This window comes from Anopheles arabiensis, chromosome 3 (genome assembly GCF_016920715.1).
Source record: "Anopheles arabiensis isolate DONGOLA chromosome 3, AaraD3, whole genome shotgun sequence".
In the NCBI taxonomy this organism is placed as follows: domain Eukaryota; kingdom Metazoa; phylum Arthropoda; class Insecta; order Diptera; family Culicidae; genus Anopheles; species Anopheles arabiensis.
Genome location: NC_053518.1, coordinates 2,358,716 through 2,379,542, shown reverse-complemented (window position 1 = coordinate 2,379,542; position 20,827 = coordinate 2,358,716). Strand labels below are relative to the sequence as shown.

At 49.1% G+C, this 20,827-nt stretch overlaps 2 protein-coding genes across 9 annotated transcripts; both read right to left on the bottom strand.

Annotated features, from left to right (window-relative positions):
• Nucleotides 1–283: 283 nt before the first annotated feature.
• LOC120902471 (F-actin-capping protein subunit beta) lies at nucleotides 284–3,912 on the bottom strand. Of its 5 annotated transcripts, none has more exons than XM_040311226.1 (4): nucleotides 3,837–3,912; nucleotides 3,216–3,552; nucleotides 2,448–3,032; nucleotides 284–1,803 (listed from the first exon to the last, which is right to left on the bottom strand). In XM_040311226.1, exons 2-4 carry the CDS (start codon nucleotides 3,216–3,218, stop codon nucleotides 1,564–1,566), a joined length of 828 nt encoding a protein of 275 aa, XP_040167160.1. In that variant the 5' UTR covers nucleotides 3,219–3,552; nucleotides 3,837–3,912; the 3' UTR covers nucleotides 284–1,563. The 5 variants fall into 5 exon arrangements, with proteins under 5 accessions (XP_040167160.1, XP_040167163.1, XP_040167162.1 ...); XM_040311229.1 differs by having other exon boundaries at nucleotides 3,216–3,548; nucleotides 3,837–3,891; XM_040311228.1 differs by having other exon boundaries at nucleotides 3,797–3,886.
• A 263-nt stretch (nucleotides 3,913–4,175) lies between these two features.
• LOC120900712 (probable serine/threonine-protein kinase MARK-A) lies at nucleotides 4,176–19,448 on the bottom strand. Of its 4 annotated transcripts, none has more exons than XM_040308086.1 (10): nucleotides 19,284–19,423; nucleotides 17,944–18,005; nucleotides 16,990–17,125; nucleotides 10,116–10,249; nucleotides 9,665–9,765; nucleotides 7,582–7,681; nucleotides 7,095–7,206; nucleotides 6,853–7,009; nucleotides 6,414–6,765; nucleotides 4,176–6,350 (listed from the first exon to the last, which is right to left on the bottom strand). In XM_040308086.1, coding segments are annotated over exons 4-10 (2,082 nt in total). In that variant the 5' UTR covers nucleotides 10,117–10,249; nucleotides 16,990–17,125; nucleotides 17,944–18,005; nucleotides 19,284–19,423; the 3' UTR covers nucleotides 4,176–5,091. The 4 variants fall into 4 exon arrangements, with proteins under 4 accessions (XP_040164020.1, XP_040164022.1, XP_040164023.1 ...); XM_040308088.1 differs by lacking the exon at nucleotides 19,284–19,423 and adding an exon at nucleotides 18,075–18,876; XM_040308089.1 differs by lacking the exon at nucleotides 17,944–18,005 and having other exon boundaries at nucleotides 19,359–19,448.
• Nucleotides 19,449–20,827: the final 1,379 nt, after the last annotated feature.

The following is a 20,827-nucleotide window of genomic DNA, read 5'->3' as shown; positions in this document are numbered from 1 at the left end:
ATTCCGGAGCTAATTCCAATTCTGGAGCCGATTCTGATTATGTTACCGGAAGAAATTGTGACTCCCAGAGGTTGATTCCGATTTCGGGGCCAATTCTGATTCAGGAACCTACTCCGATTCCGAATTCAACTCTGGAATCGGCTCCAGAATTGATTCCGAACACGGAATCGGAATCAGGTAGGTCCGATTCCGAGCTCCCACCACTAACACAAACCACTTGCCCTTTGGAGATTTGAACCAGCACCGGAGAGGCACAGAAAACGACGATTTCAGGCAGGTTCTGTTAGTTTTGAATTTAATTATATATTTGTTTTGTCGCATGAACCTTTCTATTTCGTACATTTGCACATTTCGTTTAAATATAAAAATTATTTTCCCACATACCCCCTACTTCGCAGCTATCGGACACCCTTATCCTGTGTTCTAGTCCTCATTCCACGGACGCCAAAACGTTCACGGTTCAGTAGTGTGTGTGTGTGTGTGTGTATGTGTGAATTGTTTTTTCTAACTTCTTTTTTTCCCCATAGAGAACACTCGGACGAACGAATATTGATTAAAGATAATAGGAAATGTAATCGATTATTGTGTAAACCCTGCCCGTCGCGAACGCCAAAGTAATGAAATACAAAGATTGGGGAGTGTGCGCCACGCACCTTTGTACGGTGAATTGCGAACAAAAAATGACAAAACGCGTAAATAATAAGCATGGTTGAACAGCGTGGTGTGGCTAAAACCGTGAACACTACCCGATCGTTAAGCATTCTCCTCTGCTTGAAGATGTGTTGAGCCCCATTCATCGAGATGAACGGAAAGGTGGAATAACCGTCTAGTGTTTTCGGGGTGCCAAGCGTATGTCCTACTGTTTCCTATTTCAAAACTTTGAAAAATCCATTACGTACGACACCACACGTTCCACCGGATGGTAGTAGACGATCCTTTGTTTGATTTAAGCTTTTATTAACCTACGTTAATTGCGGTAAATAGGGCAGGCAAGACGACGACGACGCCGGTAAGGGTTCGCTCGGTACGAAATTCTGCCCCAACGTTTGCTCATCCTCTTCCTCCCTGCTAGCTTTCTTATCCTGTTTCGCAAAGCAAATGCAGTGATTTTCGTTGGCTCTATGCTAGTTATGTCCTTTCTCTCCTCTCTTTCTCTGTTTTGGATCGTACTCAGCCCGTGCCATATGTTGTTCGATTGCCCTTTTTGCCACCTGCCGGGGCTTATCGCGAATGTCACTCGCGTACGAAAGATCTCCCTATTGCCTCGAATACTATGCTGGATTGTGCAACTTTTGTGTTCTCATATCTTTCTATCCTAGAACGGTGATTTCTGCTTACTCATATCACCGTTTGGCGAAAATATCGGGCAAAAACGACACTATGCATGACGAACGTGTTGAACTTCGATGAAAACGATGATGACGACAACAACGCTACTAGTGATGATGATCATGATGCTGTTGGTGGTGGTTGTGGTGGCTGCGGATACCGATGATGGTGGTGTTCGTCGAACGGAAGTCGGCAGGGGAGGGGGCAGAGGACGATCGGCTGGCCATTGGCTGCTCAGTTCTCGCTCTTGCCAGTTCGTCGTAGCAGCGCCGCCGCTAGATCCTTCTTCATCGTCGCCTGCTGGTTCGTGTCGGCCAGCGACTGAATACTTCGCAGCCCGTTGACGATGTCCTTCGTCTTGCCGAAGTAAATCTCGTTTAGCGTGTTACGGATTTTGTTCTCCATGTCCTCGACGATGCGCCCGATGTTTGCAATATGGGGGCTCGTTTCGCTCACCGGCGCATCCTGTTCGATCTGCAAAACGGGAGGGTAAATCATGATTAATGCATTGCAGCATACGCAACACCACAACGCTAGTTGGACGACGTCGTGCCCGCATCGTCGTGTTTGCTGAAGGAAAAATGAAAAATGCATCACTCTCGAGCACCACCATCGCCACACCACTGCGCATCAGCACCATCAAAAGTGAAAGCTAACCCGTGCCTTTTCATGAATAAACAAACGCTACGAATGCGTGTAATGACAATGGTATTATCAGTGGCACAACACAGTACGCACTTTGCGCTGCAGCGAACGACGAAACTGACGAAACGATAAACTCTCTCTCTCTCTCTCTCTCTCTCTCTCTCTCTCTCTCTCTCTCTCTCTCTCTCTCTCTCTCTCTCTCTCTCTCTCTCTCTCTGTCCCTCCCTCCTTTTGTCTTTGCGTCTCTTGCTCCACTCCCCTCGTCGTGCGACACAATGGGTCACCCAAATGGACCGGTACGATCATTGGTGTTAATGATTTCATCGCTGTTAGGCGCCTATCACACTTAAGGTTCGTTCACTCGCAGGCCGTGGTTTAAAATTAGCTTCTGCGCTTTGGCGACAAGCTAAACGCGAGAGGGAGAGAGCGCGCGCAATTCACTTGTTGTTTTTAATCCGAATGACGTCGCTTACCTGTCTGGTGAGGCTGCCGCCAAGGTTGATCGTACCGGAACCCTGTTTGTTGGTCTGCAGCCACAGCATCGCGGTCGATGTGAGCTTGTAATGCGCCGTCCGACCGGAGCTCTTCTCCTGCACCTCCACCACGTGGATCGAGTCCCAGCAGCCCTTCGTCTTCTGGTTGCCTTCGCCGGCCTTCTTGATCAGAATGACGCCAGCGAAGCCGTGTTCCAGGTCCCACAGGTACGCGGACGAGACGCCTCCTTCGTAGTACATCTCGCGGTACTGATCGAAGGCATGGTTAGCCTCGACCTCCAGCTTGCGTAGCCGCTCGGACGGCATCGAACCATCCTCCAGCGGCGGGTCGTACGTGTTGGACCAGGGCGAACGGTACGAGTCGCCGTCACGGTTGTAGTCGCACAGCAGATAGTCCTTGCCCGTTTCCTTGTCCTTTGCTATCTTCAGCGGCTGGTCGACGGATGTCAGCAGATCCTCGCACAGGTCCGGCGCCAGGTCGATCAGATCGATCAGGTTCTTTTCGATCTGTTGGGGTGGAAGACGCCGCATCAAGTCGAGCGCGCAATCCATTTGTTGTTCCGACTGCAAAGATCATAATCAGATAAGTGTTTTTCGGCATCCCGTAGTCGTTCACGCATCGGCAAATGGAAAACAGATACTGCGCTGCGGGCAACATGCAAGTGCAACTGCGATATCGGAGTCAGGTGCAGCTACGGGGTGACTTAGGGTGAGTTGCGCCCCGCCCTGCCCGTACGAGATACTCACCATACTGTATGCGTCACTTCCGTATCACAGACTCTTTCGACCTGCAGACCGATGATTAGCTCAACACACACACACGCACCAACAATCACACTAATCGAGGCACACACACACGCACGCACACGCAACAGAAAACTCGGCGACAGGTACGGTTTCTAGTACAGGGTCTGGGGTGTATCTGGTGCGTGATGTGAGACGTTCACCACCAAGATTCACTCGATGACGATGATATCACGAATTCTTCCGTACGACGGGATTATGCGTGACCAGGGACCCTCTTTTAGCTCAGCTTTGCTTCTCACTCTCCGACACTGGTCCGCCGCGTATTCCGCTACACTTTCTGGTGCAGTTCCGATAAAGCACCCGACCCCAGAGAAAGTAAAGCACGATAAAAGGAAAAAAATGAAAATAAGGAAATATTTTGACGTGACTAATGATTGCGAAGGCAACAACGACTACGATGACGATGGCCACTGACGATTATGGTTCGCAGTCGAGACGTTTCTGCCTTTCGCATTTGATGAGAAATCGTTCCTAACGAATGCGGAACACTTTAAAGGCTTGTAAAATCCTAAAAATTGTACCAAAATGTTACACTTTGCTTATTACAACTAGGAAAATTACAAGTTTTTGCCCGAACAAGCAGCTCCGATCTTTGACAGCGTACTGACAGCTCGCCATAACGTCAAGCTGGCGAAAACAACAGTACAATGGGCAAAACGGCAGCTCGAACTGGTCAAAATTTATTTTTAATAAATAATTTTCCGAATTTTCCACCAACTTCGTAGGAAGATGCTAAAACGGCTTTCTATGGACAAATTGCGTTAAACAATACGGGTTTTCAAGGTATGCAATCTAATACCTCTGCAGAATAATTTTTTTTATCCACTACATGGCCGTCCGTCAGAATTCCTCGTATACATACAAAAATCTCACAAAAAATAAAAGACAAAAAGCCGCATGTAATGTTTGTAATAGATGTATATTTGTTTCTGGTTTGACCTTATTTTACCACGTTCAATGTTGCATAATGGTACAGCTTTAGTATGATTTGATCATCCGTTTGTAGAAATAAAATCAACAGACACAAGTAACTTAATACGCGAAACGCGCGCGCCCCGTCAGCGCATTTTGCGGTTAGATATTTCGGAACAATAGCACGATGTCTTTTCTGTGTTTACCTAAAAACTTGCCGCGAAGGTTTAGATCGGGGTTTTGGGAACAAAAATAAATATATTAAAGCTACACAAGGGCACAGTGCGTGCGATTGGCCATGCTCCACCGAGACCTGAGGTCGGTTCTCGGCACATCGAGTTCGAATATAGATAAGGTTGGTTTGTTGTTTGATTTGGTATTTTTTGTTTTGTTTGGGGGTTTTTATAAAACTTTTAAGCTGCTTCCCTTGCACTCTCCCGCCGCACATACACATCTCGGGGTTGGGAGAAAGAGAGACACCGAGATCGTTTACCGCGGATTGGCTGCGTCGGGTAATCTTTGAAGCGGGGCGGAGGGGCGGCCTTCTGACCGCCGGTTAAGCTACCACAGGACGTACACTAGAACTAACAGTTAACAACGTTATTTTCTTCTAAAAATATGACTTCTATCTTCTACGGTTTGTGGTCTAGTGCGGTAGTCACCGCTGCAGGGGCACACACATCGAGTACGTGTTCCTCCACATTCCACGGCAGAGAAGGGCACACACACACACATTAGACACGGCGATTAGGTTAGTAACATCAGTGGTCATCAGTGGTCGAACTTCCCGCTTCCAATTAATCCCACGAGGATTATCACATGATGGGGGAAAGTGTGGTAACGCGTGCACGGCGGTAGGCCCCGGACATGAGGTCCCCCTTTCTCCCCGTAGCGCTTTGTGTGTTTAAAGAATGGCACAGATTCTTCCCCGGTTCTGATCGATATGTCGCCGACTGTTGGCAGTGCTGCGCCCTGCGCCACTGTTCGGTCCGCTCCGTCCCGAGCTGCAGCCGGATGTCGTCGTGCCGTTGATTGATTTCAGCTCGAGAAACTCGTACGCGCCCCCATTGGTCGACGCTAGCCGAGCGTTGGTTTGCTCACGCTGCAACCGGTGCATGACGATCCGGTACACGCCGATAATGTCACTGCGCGGTCCGTTCGTCACCGCTCGCGCTATCATGTCGCCGGTAATGCCGAGCACTTTCATAAGCCGGCGCGTTTCCGTCTCGAGCGGATGCAGATGCCGATTGCCCTCGGACGAAACGGCCGTCGTCGGGTACATCACGAACCGGCCGTGCTCCTCGTCGATCGTTCGATGTAGCTTTTCGCGCAGATCCACTGCACGCGGAGGCCGCACCCCACCGTCCGGCCCGGTGAGGCTTTCCGCCGACACTAACTCCATCGGTCCGATGCGCTTCTTGAGCGAGCGGCCGAAGGAAAAGCGACGCGGCTTCCGCTCCTGGCTAGCGGCCGAGCTCTCCTTACGACTCCCGTTAGCTCCGCCGGTCGCATCGTTGGCGAGCTGATTCGTATAGTTATTCGTACCATTAGCGTTACTGTTAACAATATTATTATTTGACACATCGTTGGATAGATCCTTGATAAAATGGGAATGATGCAGGTGGTGCTCGGTAACGAGCGTGCCGGTGTCCGCCCCCTCGCCGGGCGCGCCAGCCGCCGGATCCGGCTTGAGCGGATGCAGATAGTTTTCCTCCAGTACGCTGGCGGCCCGCTTGGTGCTGCAAGCGATCGTGCGCAGGTTGGGAATCTCCGGCGGGTTGGCCACCAGCCGCTCGTCCCGCGAGGACGATGACTTCGTGGACGAGGACATGGGCTGGTGCCGTTGGGAGTTGTGCTGGTGGTGATGGTGATGATGACGGTGACGCTGATTGTTGTTGGCAGCACTAAGGTTGTTATCACGACTGGAGGTGGTGGACTCGGGCGAGGAAAGGCGATCGCGAGGCGAGGGGAAAAACCAGAACAACTTTTTCCGCCTCCGTCTAGGAACATTGTTGGGGTTACGAGTTTGGCCGACGGTGGTTTGGGGTTGGTTCGACGATCGTCCCAGACGACCGGCATGATCCTGCGCGTACCGGAACCATTGGCAGTCGAGCAGCTGTTCGATCGTAGGCCTTCGGGATGGTGTATGCACTAGGATGCGCTCTGGAAATGCAAAGCACAAGGCTATTAGCCGACCGGTAGGACACTCTTGCCCAAGCTACTTACGAATAACGCGACAGCACGGTACACTCAGGCTGGTCGAGATGACAAACTCGCCCTTGAGCACGGCCGTCCGCAGCAGTGGAACGGTCGGTGCCTTGAACGGCATGCTGCCCTCCAGCATAAAGTAGAGCAGTATGCCGAGCGCCCAGATATCGACCGGACCGCCAATGTAGTGGTCGTCACTGAACAGCTCCGGTGCGGCGTACGGGGGCGAACCGCAGAACGTGTCCAAATGCTGCCAGGGACCGTTTACCAGCTGCGTGCTAAAGCCAAAGTCCGCCAGCTTGATGCGCTCTTCGCTCACGAGCAGCACATTCTCCGCCTTGATATCACGATGCACAAAACCTAAACTATGCTGCAAAGAGACAAGAGCACCCGTCAATTTCGGATTCGCTGATCACCGTGCAACGCGGGACTCATTGCATTCTTCGCTAAATCCTACCAGATGCTTCACAGCCAGTAGCAGTTGTTGGAAAAGCAGTGCAGCGTGTGGTTCCTTGAGCGGGCCAACCTCCGTGATGCGATTGTACAGTTCGCCGCCTTGCACCCATTCGCTGATGAGATGAATCTTTCCCAATGTTTCTATCACTTCAAACAGTCTTTGGGGGGGAGAAGAGCAGAAAAGCGAAATGCACATCAGTAAACCACCCTATTCCAGGGCTGCGGCAGGAAGGAAGGACTTACCTTAGAATAAATGGATGATAGACACACTCGAGCGTGCTGACTTCGCGCGACAACATGCGCAGCGCCTTAGCATCTAAACGACTGGTGTCCACTACCTTGATAGCGACTTTATCTGCAGTGTCACCGTGCGTGCACGCGCAAATTGAGACATGTTCCGGGCATATTAAAGAAAGTGGGAAGAGAAAGAAACCATACGTGAAAAGAGCTCTGCGGAAATCCGTTCGTTTCATGTTAAATCACAATTATGGCGTTCTTCCTGGGACGTTTTCATTATCCTTTCCCCTCTTTTTTGCTTTCAAACGTCCTTCCATCCCATCTTCCCTCTCCATGGCGGGAGTTAATGATCCTCGTTAGATTATGTGTGTGTTGGAAGGAAGGTACTGCGCTGGAATGGAAGAACGCCCATATCGGGGCGCTTCATCGCACCCGACCGTCCGGGGGGAAGTCGCAAAGGGTGGGGGAAGTAAACTACAAATGAAATAATCACCTTTGGTTAATTGATGAACAGCGAGCTTGACACGCGAGAAGTTGCCTCGTCCGATATCGCCACAGAACCGGTACAGGCCGATGCGTCTGCCCAGCGCTACCTACCCACCCAGCGGACGGGAAAGAGAGGGAAAGCAGCCATTTATGCAGCACAAACCCCAACAAGCCGGTAGCACACATCCGGTCGACGGATCAATTAGGAAATGGAGAAGAGAGAAAGAGAAAGAGCGAATGAAGGGTAAATTTTTAAACGACATTAATACACATCCTATCGTTCTTCTTGTTCTGTGGACCCAGGATCATGGGTTAGTATCCTTACTAACGGTGGCATGAGCGGGAGGGGACCATGTGTTTATCGATGACTGATTGATGAGTGAAGGTGTTGGAATTGGTGGCGGAAAGAGGAATATTTAATGCATGTGTGTTTGTGTGTGATTTTGACGGCGCAGTCATTGAATGGTTGAAGAGGAATTTTACCAATGTGAACCTATTTGATGTTCACGATTGGGTAGAGTTGAACAGCTTCCATCAGCTGAAATGATAACATAAGCTTATTGAAACGAACGAACAAAATTCCTCCACATCTCCTCTGCTAGAATTGCTCCGTTCCAGAAATTTACGAACGCGTTTACATTCCTAATCGTTCGGCAAACACGGGACGGGGAGCCGCTGGGTAATTATGCAGCAAGAATGCTAGCAGTTGTGTTGGCATTATACCACTTTCTCTCCTTGTGCGCACCAGGGGGGCGTTGTAAATATTCATACCATGAGCTCAAATTCACCGCAAAAATGGCCCCAAAAAGGCACGAGGCACGTTGAGGAAGGTGACAGAAAGAAGGAATGCTTTAATCCAAAGCTCCAAAAAGAGCACCGCAAGTAGTAAAAACCTTGGGGGGACCTCCTGACAACAAAAGTCACCACCGCCGCCAGACGCTGGAGCTCATACTGGATTCAGGCCAATCAACTTTTGTGTGGAGTATTGTGGGGCGAAAAGGTTGCTGTTAACGTGGGCGGCGCTCGGGTTTTACGATATTTTATGCCTGCTGCTAGTGAGGAATAAATATGAGCTGAAAACAGGCAGATCAGCTCTCTCAGTTGAGGTCACCCCCGTAAGAATGATGGTTGGGGTCTTTTCTCGGCTTACACTTTCATGCTTTTCTGTACTCCTTACTGTGCTGCTTTGCTTAGCTGGAGTGTTGTAAATACACCGGCAAACCGGCATGTATGGTAACGCCATTACTTCTACTTAGGAGCTTTCTTCCAGGCCTTACCATTCCGTACAGTTGATGACTCTGTACAAGGAGTGGAAAAACCCATGTAAAGCTAATGGGGCACCTTCAACAGCGGGTTCTTCACTTGCGGGGACTTTTCTTCCTTTCTTTTTTCCAAACTGGCTAGTGTTCAGGCTGGCGGCTTGAGTAAAGTGGGCCGATGATAAACGCACTCGCCGACCGCACACACACACATTACGCAATGCAGTCACACAATCTTGGCGTGTCGTGAGGTGCGTCGCGTAAGCCTAATGGCCTGCAAGGTGTTGGTGGGAAATTAAGGGTGCTGGCACTCTGTGCAAAAGCATCGCGCTGGCGGCACGCTTCCGGAAGCAATACCTCATCACTGTACGTGATGGCGAGCAGAGCACCCAAGTACGGAAGTAACTCGTTAGACATTATTTGATCCGATAAGTAGCTACTCTCTTCCTTTTTGCGTTTGTCTCGCGTGGTGGTGTGATGGTGAGCGGAGGACCCTTTCCCCCGCTTCTCGAGAAGGGCCCTTGATGAGCGCAGTTAACGCCACCATTCGACTCTGGACACCGGGTGGCGATCGTATCAGCACACCGGAGGGTGGCGCCCGTTAGTGGCGCTTTGTTTGGAAATTAATAATCAACCCCTCCTCAATCGCGATGCGAGGGTAGGTGTGTGATGGTGTGTCAAGATGTGGATGACTCGTGGCACGCGCCCCCGAATGATTGATGGATGTCGTTCACGGACACAAACACACAATGCACAAAAGGCGATGGCGGTATGGCGGTTTTCGGGGAGGGTTTGGGTGTCGTCGCTATGTCTGGCCGGGGAGCTGCTTACCTCTTGCGAACACCGGGGGTCATTCTGGAGGGCGGTTGTGTAGCGCTGGTAGATTGGAGTCTTTGGCGTCGGTACAGCTGATGCTAGAATGCCTTGTTCCACTGCAAGAAAATGGAATAAATGGAGGCGCGTGTTTTATTAGGATTCGTGTCTGCGTTGAGCGTGGGTTCGGTTACTCCATGTAATTAAGCGCAGGATAAATATTTGATCCAGCGGGCGGAATCGTCCGTCATTTCGATGGGACGAAGAAGCAGCAGCAGCAGTACTAATTAGCCAGGACGCACAAAGGCCCATTATACGAGCGTCCCGTAGCAGTCGCCCGTGAAGCGCCGTGTTAGCCAATCAAAATTCGAATCAAATCATTGCCGCGGGGGTCGAGTGCCATTTTTATCGCTTCCATGGCAACACACACAGCAAGCGAGCAGGATGGTGAAAACTAATTAATACTTACTTATACATCTTTTAATTTGGAAGATCGCTGCTGAGCACGGATATTATGCTGACCGGTGCGAGAAGCGTGTTGCAGCAGAACATGATGCCTTTCCGACCCTCCAGAGCTTATTGACACATTTTTTCTCAATCTATCTGCAAGAAAATAAAGAAAAGGAAAAAGGGAGAACTTTAAAGTAAATGGAAAATTCCTCGACGATCTTGTGATCCAGCCAACATCATCGGAACGTGATTGACATCGACATGGACATGGGCGGATTGGGATCGTGCAGATTAGCACAGTGCTAAGATTATAAATCAATTATGAGCTTTATAAATATCGCCCGCCAACTCGTTCGCGGTAGACAACACAACACTATCCACACAGGGTGAATTGCTTTGTTAACCCCGGAACGAGTGTGTGCGTGTGTGCTATGGAAACAAGGGCACACAAAGCGTGTGCATTCTAATCCAAATCTAGCCTCCTCCCCGCCTCCTTGATTGGCAGGTTCATGTTTGTGCATTTAATATTTGACAAAGGATATAAATAGCTCCAGCACTCTGTGCTGGAAGGCAAAGGCGCGAGTCAAAGCGAGCAAAAGGTGTTAATTTAAGCTACTTCGTCGCGGATTAGTTACCCCTCATGATGAGGGTCGTGATCACGTTTGGGCTGTGCGTTGCTTTGTTTCCGTGCTCCGTTCCAACTGGAGAATGCAGACGAAAAGAGACAAGAGGCCTACTAAGTTTGCGTGTTGCTTTTAATGAAATTTCCTTACACCGGAGTAGAGTATATCAAACGTCGAAAGGACACCGATATCCTCCCCGGACGCATATCCGTGTTGGGTGGGCCTTTGGCGTTTAATCGATCAAACGAACCCGAGGACGGATGACGCTGACGCTCGGCTTGGCTTGGATCATCAATGGGTCAGAGTAGTGGAGTAGAGCGGTAGAGCGGAGGAACCCGTGGAGCGAAAACAGTTTAACTCCCATTCGCACGTGGAGTTGGAATAAAGCTACGTTTTATCACGCCATAGTTGTGAAGAACTTGCGGAAGACTCCGTGTTTCCCAAGTAGTTAGCTTCACATTCAATCTTTCCATGCCATCACGCGCCCACTATCGGGGTGAGTTGGGACGTGAATTAAGTCAATTATCATGTTCTCAGCCCATGTGTGTGTGTGTCTGCTCGCCCCCGTCAGCCGACTCAGAGAATAGGGTGCTAAATAATTTCACATTTTTATTGATTCGTCCCGCTTCCAGAAATGAATCCATTAGACCGTCGATGGTGGTCCCAAAGCCCCCGAAAGACCCTCATGTTTCTTTGTTGAGCGTTATCCCTCTCTCTATCTCCCTATGGGGTCTTTGAGGTCCTTGTGCCGAAAAGGGAAGCACCGAATAAAGGGTTCTTCTTCAAGAGGATCACACCGTACACCGTACACGTACACTGGGCGAAAGAGCTCATAAGGGCTTTTGGAGTATCCTGATCGATTATGATGGCACTGGAAAGTGATACTTTCGTGGCCCTATCCTATTACACACCGTAAATGATTGATTAGTTAATGGAAAAATGGTCGATTTTCAATAACAAATAGCAACGTTCAGAAAGGATGGATAGAGGAGTGGATTGGCAGTTTTCCCAACATGCAACCCAATCCCAACCTTCCAACTCCCAACCGCACTGCCACGGTGTCGGTCCAGTGTCGCTAATCGTCCTTAACATAATCCCAAGGTTCAAGGTTGTTCGAGTTCAAGACAATACGGGCCAAAGTTTGTTTTGTCGGTCGTTCGAATCGAGCAAGGAAGTTCAAGACTGGGGCGTATTGATTCTTCTTCCGTCCCGAGAAGTTGGGTGTGTGTGTGTGTGCAATGGTATTGTTTATTTGGTGAAGCAGAAAAGTTGAAGTTGTGCTTTGTGTATGTTGTGTGCCATGGGTAATGGCGGTGCTTTTACCAGGAATAAGCTGTTAAATATGTTCATACATATTTAACAGCTTATTCGGCACCCTTTAGGACCTTTTTCCATCCTTTTCTAATTACACGTTAATATTTTTACAAATCTCCCAAAAACCCAACCGCCTTCAACACGCTGCGGCAAAGCTTGCTCCTGCAACCATCAAATAATATGCTTAATTAAACAACCTTGATTAAAATCAATTGCGATTCAATCACACTATTTGATTGCTGCTGTGGGTGAAAGCCTTTCTCTTCACCTCTCTGCCCGCTTCGTTTCTATGCAAGTTTTCCCGCTATCGCGCCATAGAATACATGTAACAACAGTCATAGCATGCGGCTCATTTGCTTTCATTGTGCTGAGTGGATAGGTTACGAGCGAACGACCGTGCTGGCGGCTGTGGTGGGCTACAAACAAAACTTCATCGGACCTTCATGCTTTACATCCAACAACCAGCGGGGGATAGGGCGCGGTCCAGGAAGGTTTTCGGAAACGCAATGGAAAACGCGGGCTTGCGACGAAAGATGCGGGGAGGGGGTTCACAACAGCAATATGCTCCGGCGGGTTGCTGGCTCTGTAGTGGGTATAAAATTGGTTTTATTTGAAATCGATATTCAACGAGAGCCAGGTGAAGAGAAGGCGCTCCCAGGGTGCCAGGTGCGTGTGCGGGTGTGTGTGTAGTATGTGTGTCGGGCGATGTCCTTTTTCGCCATTGACGAAAAGCCGCCTAACCTGCGATGAAAATGGAAAATCCATTTGGAGAAACAAGCTTTTTGCGTAATGTACAAGGAACTTTAAATCCCACAGGATGGCACAGTGTCCTCCCCCGGGGGCCCCGCTGGGGTAGACAGCTGTCGTAAACATAATCCAGCAAAGCAAAGCTCATGCCTGTGAGGCTTATGTAAGTCCTGCAGCCCAGGAACTGGACGACTCAATCAAGATGGATGTGTTTTTAATATATTTTTAGCACATCCAGTAGGCGAACGCGCGTGCATGCTGTCTTTTTAATGTTTAATTTGTCCAAAAATGCCTCGGCAAAGTAGGCGATACGATACCCCCGAGAGAGGTCGCGAGTACGCGATAAGGCAAGGCTTACTGACACACTGTCGCATAGCTGTAGCACAAGATAGCGAAAAGGTTCGTCGTGGCCGGCGTGGAGAAAGGGCATGCCTTCAAATTAGAATCAATACCTCGTTGTGACGCTTCTTCTGTCCTTCTTCCCCCCATCCAAAGGGTCGGGGAGTTGATTTGACGCTCCGGCAAAGTTCCCAAGCAAGCACGGGTCGGCCTACACGGTAAGGTAAGTGAGTAAGTGACCGCTCGAGTAAGATAAGAAGACGGCACAACAACAACACAAATGGAAAGCAAAGTGCCAGGCTTTGAACCGGACGTCGCACACAACCACACCCGGGTGACGTGTGTGACAAGTCCGGAATCAAGATTTACGAGTGTTTCGGCAACAATGCCGCAGAGCATAATGCGTGACGGTGTTGGTGACTTGGCTTCCGGACGAGGTCAGTCCTCGCGCGCCAGTTTTGTTGCGAAGTGTTGCGGACAGCACCAATTCCGGCGCCCGTTGGCGTTGATTTTTTTACTCCTCTTCTTCTTCGCCCAAAGCCCCCCCCCCCCCAACCAAGGTGTGTTTAGGTTTGTGTCCAACACACACAGCACACAGCAAACCATTAGGGAAGAAGTTGTTAATGTCTAGAGGACGTTCTGATTTAAGCCAAGTACGCATGATATGATGTGTATGGTTGTTGTTCTGGTCTGAAAATTGTTTCATTTTCTTTCCCCATTGACCGCTCCTGGTTAGGATGGTGGAAGCACACACCCTTCACAATGCGGCAAAATCCGTGCGATGGCCCGTGTACACAACAGCCTGACAGGAATTCCCTGGGCAACGATTACTGCTACTTCCACCACACCGACATTGTCCCCACAGCACACAGCTCAATGTCAGCAATTGAGACGTTGTTGGTACAATTGAATTAAAAAATGCGTCCGCCTTATCTATGTGCCATGTGCCTCCTCTTCTCTTTCGCCCCTGTCTCCCCCCCCCCTCTCTTCCATCCCCTGTTTGAGGACCAACGCTTGAGTGCAATTGCGGAGTTTGATGCAATCTAAAGCAACCTTGCCACGGCGCAGCACGGTAGTAGTAGCAGAAGTCGTCCATTTTATTGCATGTATCGCGTGGAATTGAAAGTTTCCAGGATGTTTGTCCGCGTTTGGTTGGGGGCGGTGGTTGGGCTATAAATTATCGATCAATTAATGCGTCCAGTATCGATCCGTGTTGGTTTCGGTGTGTAACAACACAACATACTCTAGGCGACTGGCTGGCTGGCCTGTCTGCGGCATAGGGTACGGCCATCTATGATAAGTTTTCAAACAATCTAAACCAACGAGGCTGTAAAGCAATAAACGCCATTAAACAATCGGTAAACAGTTGCCTCGGTGGACCTACAACAATAGCTGCTTGCGTTTGCGAAGCTTGGACGAAACTTTCCTCCAAACAAGTTAAACGTTTCGCGATAATTCGCTTTAACGAGTTTGCAGAAAGTCTTTATAAGTTTGTCACCAGCACCGGCGGCGTGGATCCTTCCTTCCTTGCTTGAGTTAATTTCCCTTCGTGGTACGGGGACCGCGCCGCGGGAATTGATGCGACACTTGATGCTCTCCTAATGTTGTTATAAATAGTTTTCATTCCGTACCGACGGCTTCATGATGATGATGATGGTGGGAGGAATTGGCACATAAGAGACAGACTGGCTGGCTGTTCGCATTAGTTTGGCGCGCTTGAGGGGGGAAGTGGAGCAGAAATTTAACTAAAATGTCACTAATTCTCGGGAGTCGGGTCCAAGACCCAAGAACACGCGCCCGCGCACCGCGAGAGAGCTGAAAGGACGCGAAAGTGATTTAGATGAAAATAGCGCGCGAGCGCGCGCTGCCCTCTTCTTGTTTCGCCCTTTCGTATTACATTTCATCCAAGAGCTGGGCGGGCACGCCGACTTCGATCGATGGCTGGGAGAAATGTGATGTTGTGTATGGAAAATCCAACAGCATCCCGTTGCCATGTTTGTTTACTTACACGAACGATGCGATGCTGCCTGCTCTACGCGGCGCGATGCCTTGTGTACAGTCTTCTTGCTCCCCATGCTTTGCTAAAGGGCATTTGGATATGTCGATGGTGTTGTTGTTGGGCAGAGGAGGTAGGTTGTAGTACTCGTTGATGAGCGATTTGTTTTGCTAAGGGTATGGCGCGATGGATGGATGAAACGGATGCATGAATGGGAAGGAAGGATGGATTTAATCGCCTTAGGCGATCATCGTCCCATCATCGTCCCATCATCATCGCAAGGAAGCGAGAAGCGCTTTTGTTATCGACATCTTCCCTCTTATGATGTTGTGCAGCCAGAGCTCCAGAGACAGCTGAAAGGAGTTGTTTTTCAAATAAAAATCTAATAGCTTTCCCGCGAGCTCGAGGACGTTGATGGCGCGCCGTTGTCAGGCAGAAAACTCCCGAGAAACCATAAAACTATGTGCAACAGCAGCAAACTGCCAGTTGCCGTTGGAGCATTAAACGTGCGGATAGATGCTGTTTTTTTGTTTTGTTTTGCGCACACCATAGGCCCACGAATCGTGGAAATTATCATAATCATGCCGGACCACTTTAGCTGCATTGGCTACGGGTGTATTTGCATTATCATCGTCAACTATTATTATCATACCGCCTTACTTTGCTCTGCTGGGGGGCTTGCCGGTCGGAATGAGGTGGAAGATTTGTGAAATTAAAATCAATTGTCAGTGCAAAAAAAGAAAGAAGAAGGAGCAGTTCCATCACACTCCAATGATTTCGAATGACCTTGGCAAAAAGTGTTATTATGTTAGTGCAAAAGTGTTTATGCCATTGCACGGTATCTACCGATGTACAAGATACACACACAAGAAACAGTGGCATACAAATTGGCAATGTTGCTGCAGGTCGTCCCTACTCAAAGTCCAATGGTCCAGATCTGAACGACGACGACGACTGCTGCTGCTGCAGCTACTGCTGGTTGTGACATTGGTCCGAAGGAAAAGTTCACAATCTTTCTCCCGGAGGGCACTGGAACCCTTTTGCGCAGGTTGGCGTGGTCAAGGACTGTCGTCGTCCTGTGCTTGTTGGTGGTTGTTGGCTCATGCTCGCCTCGCATTGACAAAATGGTCCACTAGCACGAATACCGGTGCTGCCCACTGTGTGGTCAGTTCGGTCTGCACGGAATATGCTTGTGTAAATTACAATCATAAAAGGGCAGATTGTTCTCGCTCTCTGTGCCCCGAGTGATTGTCGCATGTTTGGAAAAGCACAAAAAACTGAATTCAAAACATATGCTACCCAACCAACAACGCAGCTGTGGCGTTTTCCCCGCGGGCAGCTAGCTCATCTGGGTTTGCTATTGCACCATATCGAAATTCTTCCGCACGCGGGAATAAAAGATTCCAGCAAGCATGTGTACCAAGTTTCTGTGCTTTATCATTTCAACATGGATAGCAAATAATAATGACGATGTACAATGACGCGGAGCAAATCGCCGGCTGGAGGGCAGACAGACCAGTGAGTGTGCCCTTCTTGCCCCTATCCAGGAAAACACGGGCGCGGATCCGACGACACATCATCGGGCATGCAAATTTGTGTAATTTAAACCAATCGGTGCTTTTTCTTGCTCTTCTCGGTCGAAATTGTTGAGGATTGCTGTATAAATATGTAATCATAAGAAAGCCGTGCAGTTGGGCACACAAGGAGCATGCTGAAGGAGTCCCTTTTTTGAACCCTGACCACGGTTGGAGACATGGTCGTTATGTCCCTTATCTCTGTTTTAAAAGCTCTGTTCTTTTGTATGAAGGATTTTGAAGTTTGCTATGAGTTTGTAAAAATTGTAGTAAATATAAAAAACGATGACTTCATCTTACCTTTTGGTTGGTTAAACTCTCATTCGGACTTGTTTCCTCCTGGTCTGATATCAACACTTTGCCATAAGTTTAATTTTATAATATTTGTATACACTTCAAGGACGGGTCGACACCGGTTCAATACGCTTATTGTGAACTGCAAAATATGTAAAAGTTTATATTTACTATTACCCTGCGATCTCAATGTTTACACACACACACAAGTTGCTCCCAGCAAAACAAGATCAATTCGCGCGATTATTTTAGCTCAAAACGCACACAAACAAGCACTGCTGCTGCTGCTTCTGCTGCATCAGCATTCTTGCACTTTTGTCAACAAAATCTCGCACACTCAACAAATTCATGTCAGCCGCAGGCAGGGAAAACAATATCACCATTTAAACGGGGGACAAGCAACACGAACAAAAAAAGGTAAATGCCTCGGTGAGGTTGGTGTGTGTTGTGTTGTTTGCAAGGTCGCGCGACAGGTACGCAATGGGCGGGCAAAATAGTGTTTCTTGGCGTGGGGTGGGGCGGTTCAGCAGCAGCAGCAGCAACAGCAGCAGCAGGGAATGGGTGAAGAGTGTTACGACCAGAACGAATCCGGATCCGGCGAATCCTCTCTGAGCCGATGATGGTTGGTGAATGCTCTTTTGTTAACATTCGTTTCACTTTTCGTCGCGCACCGCATTGTGCGTTTTGCTCCATTTGTTGTTGTTGTTTTTTTTTTTGCAAGGTGTGTGCGCGTTGGACGGATGCACTCTTACACTCCTCCCTTACACCACTTCCCGTGTACTGTTGATTTCCCTAATACATCCCAACCACCTTCGCAATGTTCCGATCGTTTGTTTTCCTCGTGGAATTATTTGGGGGGGGGGGGGGGGGGGGGGTTAAATCAATCTTTTCACTTGCAACACAACACACCAAATATCCCAACAATGACCCAAAATTGAAAAAAATATCACACACACGTACACACTCAGAAACAGCTTGCTGGTTCACTTATTTTCAGCTCAATGTCGCTGCTGGTGCGTTTTCTGCAATCAACAACAAACGAAACAATGATTGGAAAGTCACAGCATACTAGAGCGGGCAGACATACGCACACAAACACAACGGAGAGCACACCAGAGATGTCCCCAGAGTGTACGAAAACACAGAAACACACAGATGATGATGTAAAAAAACCGTTGTCAGGGTGATGGGAAAACTGTTCGCTTTGGGCTGCGGCACGCAATCTATCTGTAACATCCGGAGAGCACATCGGTTCGCCCACTACCCACTAGCAGCAGCCGAGTATAGGTGGTAGGTGGTCGGACACGGACGACACCGACCCGCATCATCCACCTGAGGAGAGACGCGGTGCATATCTTGCTCTCTCTCGGTGCATCTTGCTTCTCCCGGGGTTTTGCAACAAAGCCAAAACAAATCGGAGAGCGAAACAAAAGCGGAGGCCCGAACTTTGTGCTTGCCAATATGGCAAATTCGTACGATGGATGGGAACGAATTTTCCCACCAAAAATCGCAAGTGGTCGCTGCCAACTGTGAACGGAGAGTGAGCGCAACCAGCACGATGGGATTTGGATGTTCTAATGCAAAACCCGTCGAAACTAAGGTGAGAATGAGAGTGAAAGAAAGAGAGAGAATGTGTCAGCTAGAAGAGACAAGATGCTGCGGTGTTTGTTTGAGATGAGCTGCGAAAGAGGGTGTGTGGGTGCACCGGGGGATGGTTAGGGTAGATTGACAAACTGGATCATCCTCATCCGGTGTCAACATCTTGCCGGTCGATTGAAGATCAGGGGGAAGAACGGGCGGACGGCGATATTAAATTACCGCGCTCGAGTTGTGTTAGAATTACATCGAATTACAGCGCGAATCCCACCGCAGTTCACTTGCTACTATCGCGAGAAGTACGCAAAATTCTCCCTCCCCCGGACACACACTCCTACCTCTCCACCTTGTCCACCTACAGACCTCGTGGCTGGGAGCATTTGCTTATCAACACAAACATCAGCGCGAGGAGGTTTCAGTGTGCCTTGGGTGATCTCGCACCCGGCCCGGTTATCAAGGGGGGGAGGGGGGGGGCTTAACGTCGCGGGGTGTGTTGTGCCAGGCATAACTCTCCCTTTCCCCCACAAAGACACACACACAAGAGCACTTTTTGTTGGCACAATGAACATCATTCTTCTTTCTGGTGGTTGACGATGGTGGCACGATCTCCACACTGTCCCCAAATAGGAAGTCGGCAAAAAGGAAACAAAAAAAGGAACACCCATAATCAAATGCTCTTCCTCGCGCGCGCTACACACACACACCTTCACTTTTCACCAAATTCCCGTGACGATCCCCTAGCAGCACCGAAACGTTGCCGTGGGTGAGATGAGACTGACCGCGAGCAGACCGCGGCACACGCGAGACGGACCCGGCGATACGATCCGAAGTGAACTGACGGAATCGCGAGAACGTCGGGGTCGCGTCGGTCCCTTTGCTTGCCGAATTGTAATCGCGCTGCATCCACCCCGTTGGGCTGCTGCACGATGGGCCGTTCGAGCGGGTGAAAGTGTCCAAAATTTCGTAGCAAATTCAATACTGGATTCGGTCGCCATTGGCAACGCAGGATTTCAAAGGTCCGGAGCTATAGGAATTGTGCAAATCATGATATTATTTAAAAAAATATTTTGTTTTGTTTTTTAGAGAAAATTTAGAGAAAACTGATGTTTTTCCATATAAATTTGAAAACTGTTTTATTACACTTTCTTTAACGTGACCAAACATAGTGTTGTTGAGGCGTTCGGATCATATTTTGATTAGGCGTTGCAATTCGAGTGAACTGCCCATAGTGAGCAGGCGCTGGTTTGTCTCTCGCGAACCGCGCTCGATCTCTCTGTTTTGGGGTGAAAATCTCTGAATTATGCTTTCTCTCTCTGCTTTGTTCTCTTTGCAGGGTTGTTGCAATCGGGAGGGCCGGTTTCCAACATCTTCCGGCCGGTTGGTTTTTGCTAATACACGAACACTTCCCTCCCTTTAAACCTCCTTCTCCAACCCCCAGCTGCAGCTGATAAACGAACGCTTCGGTTGATGTTCATGATACTGAAACGGAGAGTCGCAGCCTGTTCTCTCCGGTCCATCCAGCTCCAGCTTTGAAAGGAATCTCAATTTTCCATAGCAATCAAAAATTGAAGTCCTCACAGGGGGTTTCGTGCACGCGGACAATGCATCAAATCCCGGGGCTGTGAAGCAAAACTTGGCCCTTGATTGGCTCAATCCTTCCATCCTTCGGGGATTTCCGTACGTCGCCGTGAAGGAAATGCTTTGGCACATTCTTCTACACAAAACAAACCACCAATTCCTCCTGCTCTCTCCCGTGTCCCAATGGTTGGTGTTGTCGTGTGTTTTATTTCTCAATCATTTTCCGCACGATACTCTTGATAAAGCCTCCCATCATCACAGAAAAACACATTGTCATGGCATGCCATGTTTGCCGGGTGTATCAACGTGTATTCAATTAGCGCCGCCACACATTGCATGCATGCGCCTGCGGTACGGTCCTGGTCCGGCACTACACCGGTACCGGACGATTACACTCTATCGAGCATAGCAATCAGCGCGGTCGCACTTAATCCCAGTCCTCTCTCCCCCCCCCCCCCCTTATCGAGTGACTTGCACATATAGAGCCGGCATACGGCGGCGGGCGAATTCCAACGGCGGGCACGCGCGCGGATATGTTAAATTACGTGTGAACATTTTTGTGTTATTTTAAAAGTTCATTTTCCCCTGCATGCATGCCGGATAAAGGGTTACCATTAGGGAAAATTTGGCATTACCGTTACCGGTCACTCGGGTCGGGTCAGACTTTATG

What these genes read in the sequence shown, in the direction of transcription:
- LOC120902471 (XM_040311226.1), bottom strand. An exon ending in GCGGCAGCCTCACCAGACAG is followed by an intron (nt 1,804 to 2,447) that starts GTAAGCGACGTC and finishes CCCGTTTTGCAG; the next exon opens with ATCGAACAGGATGCGCCGGT.
- LOC120900712 (XM_040308089.1), bottom strand. An exon ending in TACTGGCTGTGAAGCATCTG is followed by an intron (nt 6,766 to 6,852) that starts GTAGGATTTAGC and finishes GTCTCTTTGCAG; the next exon opens with CATAGTTTAGGTTTTGTGCA. An exon ending in ACCGTGCTGTCGCGTTATTC is followed by an intron (nt 6,351 to 6,413) that starts GTAAGTAGCTTG and finishes TTGCATTTCCAG; the next exon opens with AGCGCATCCTAGTGCATACA.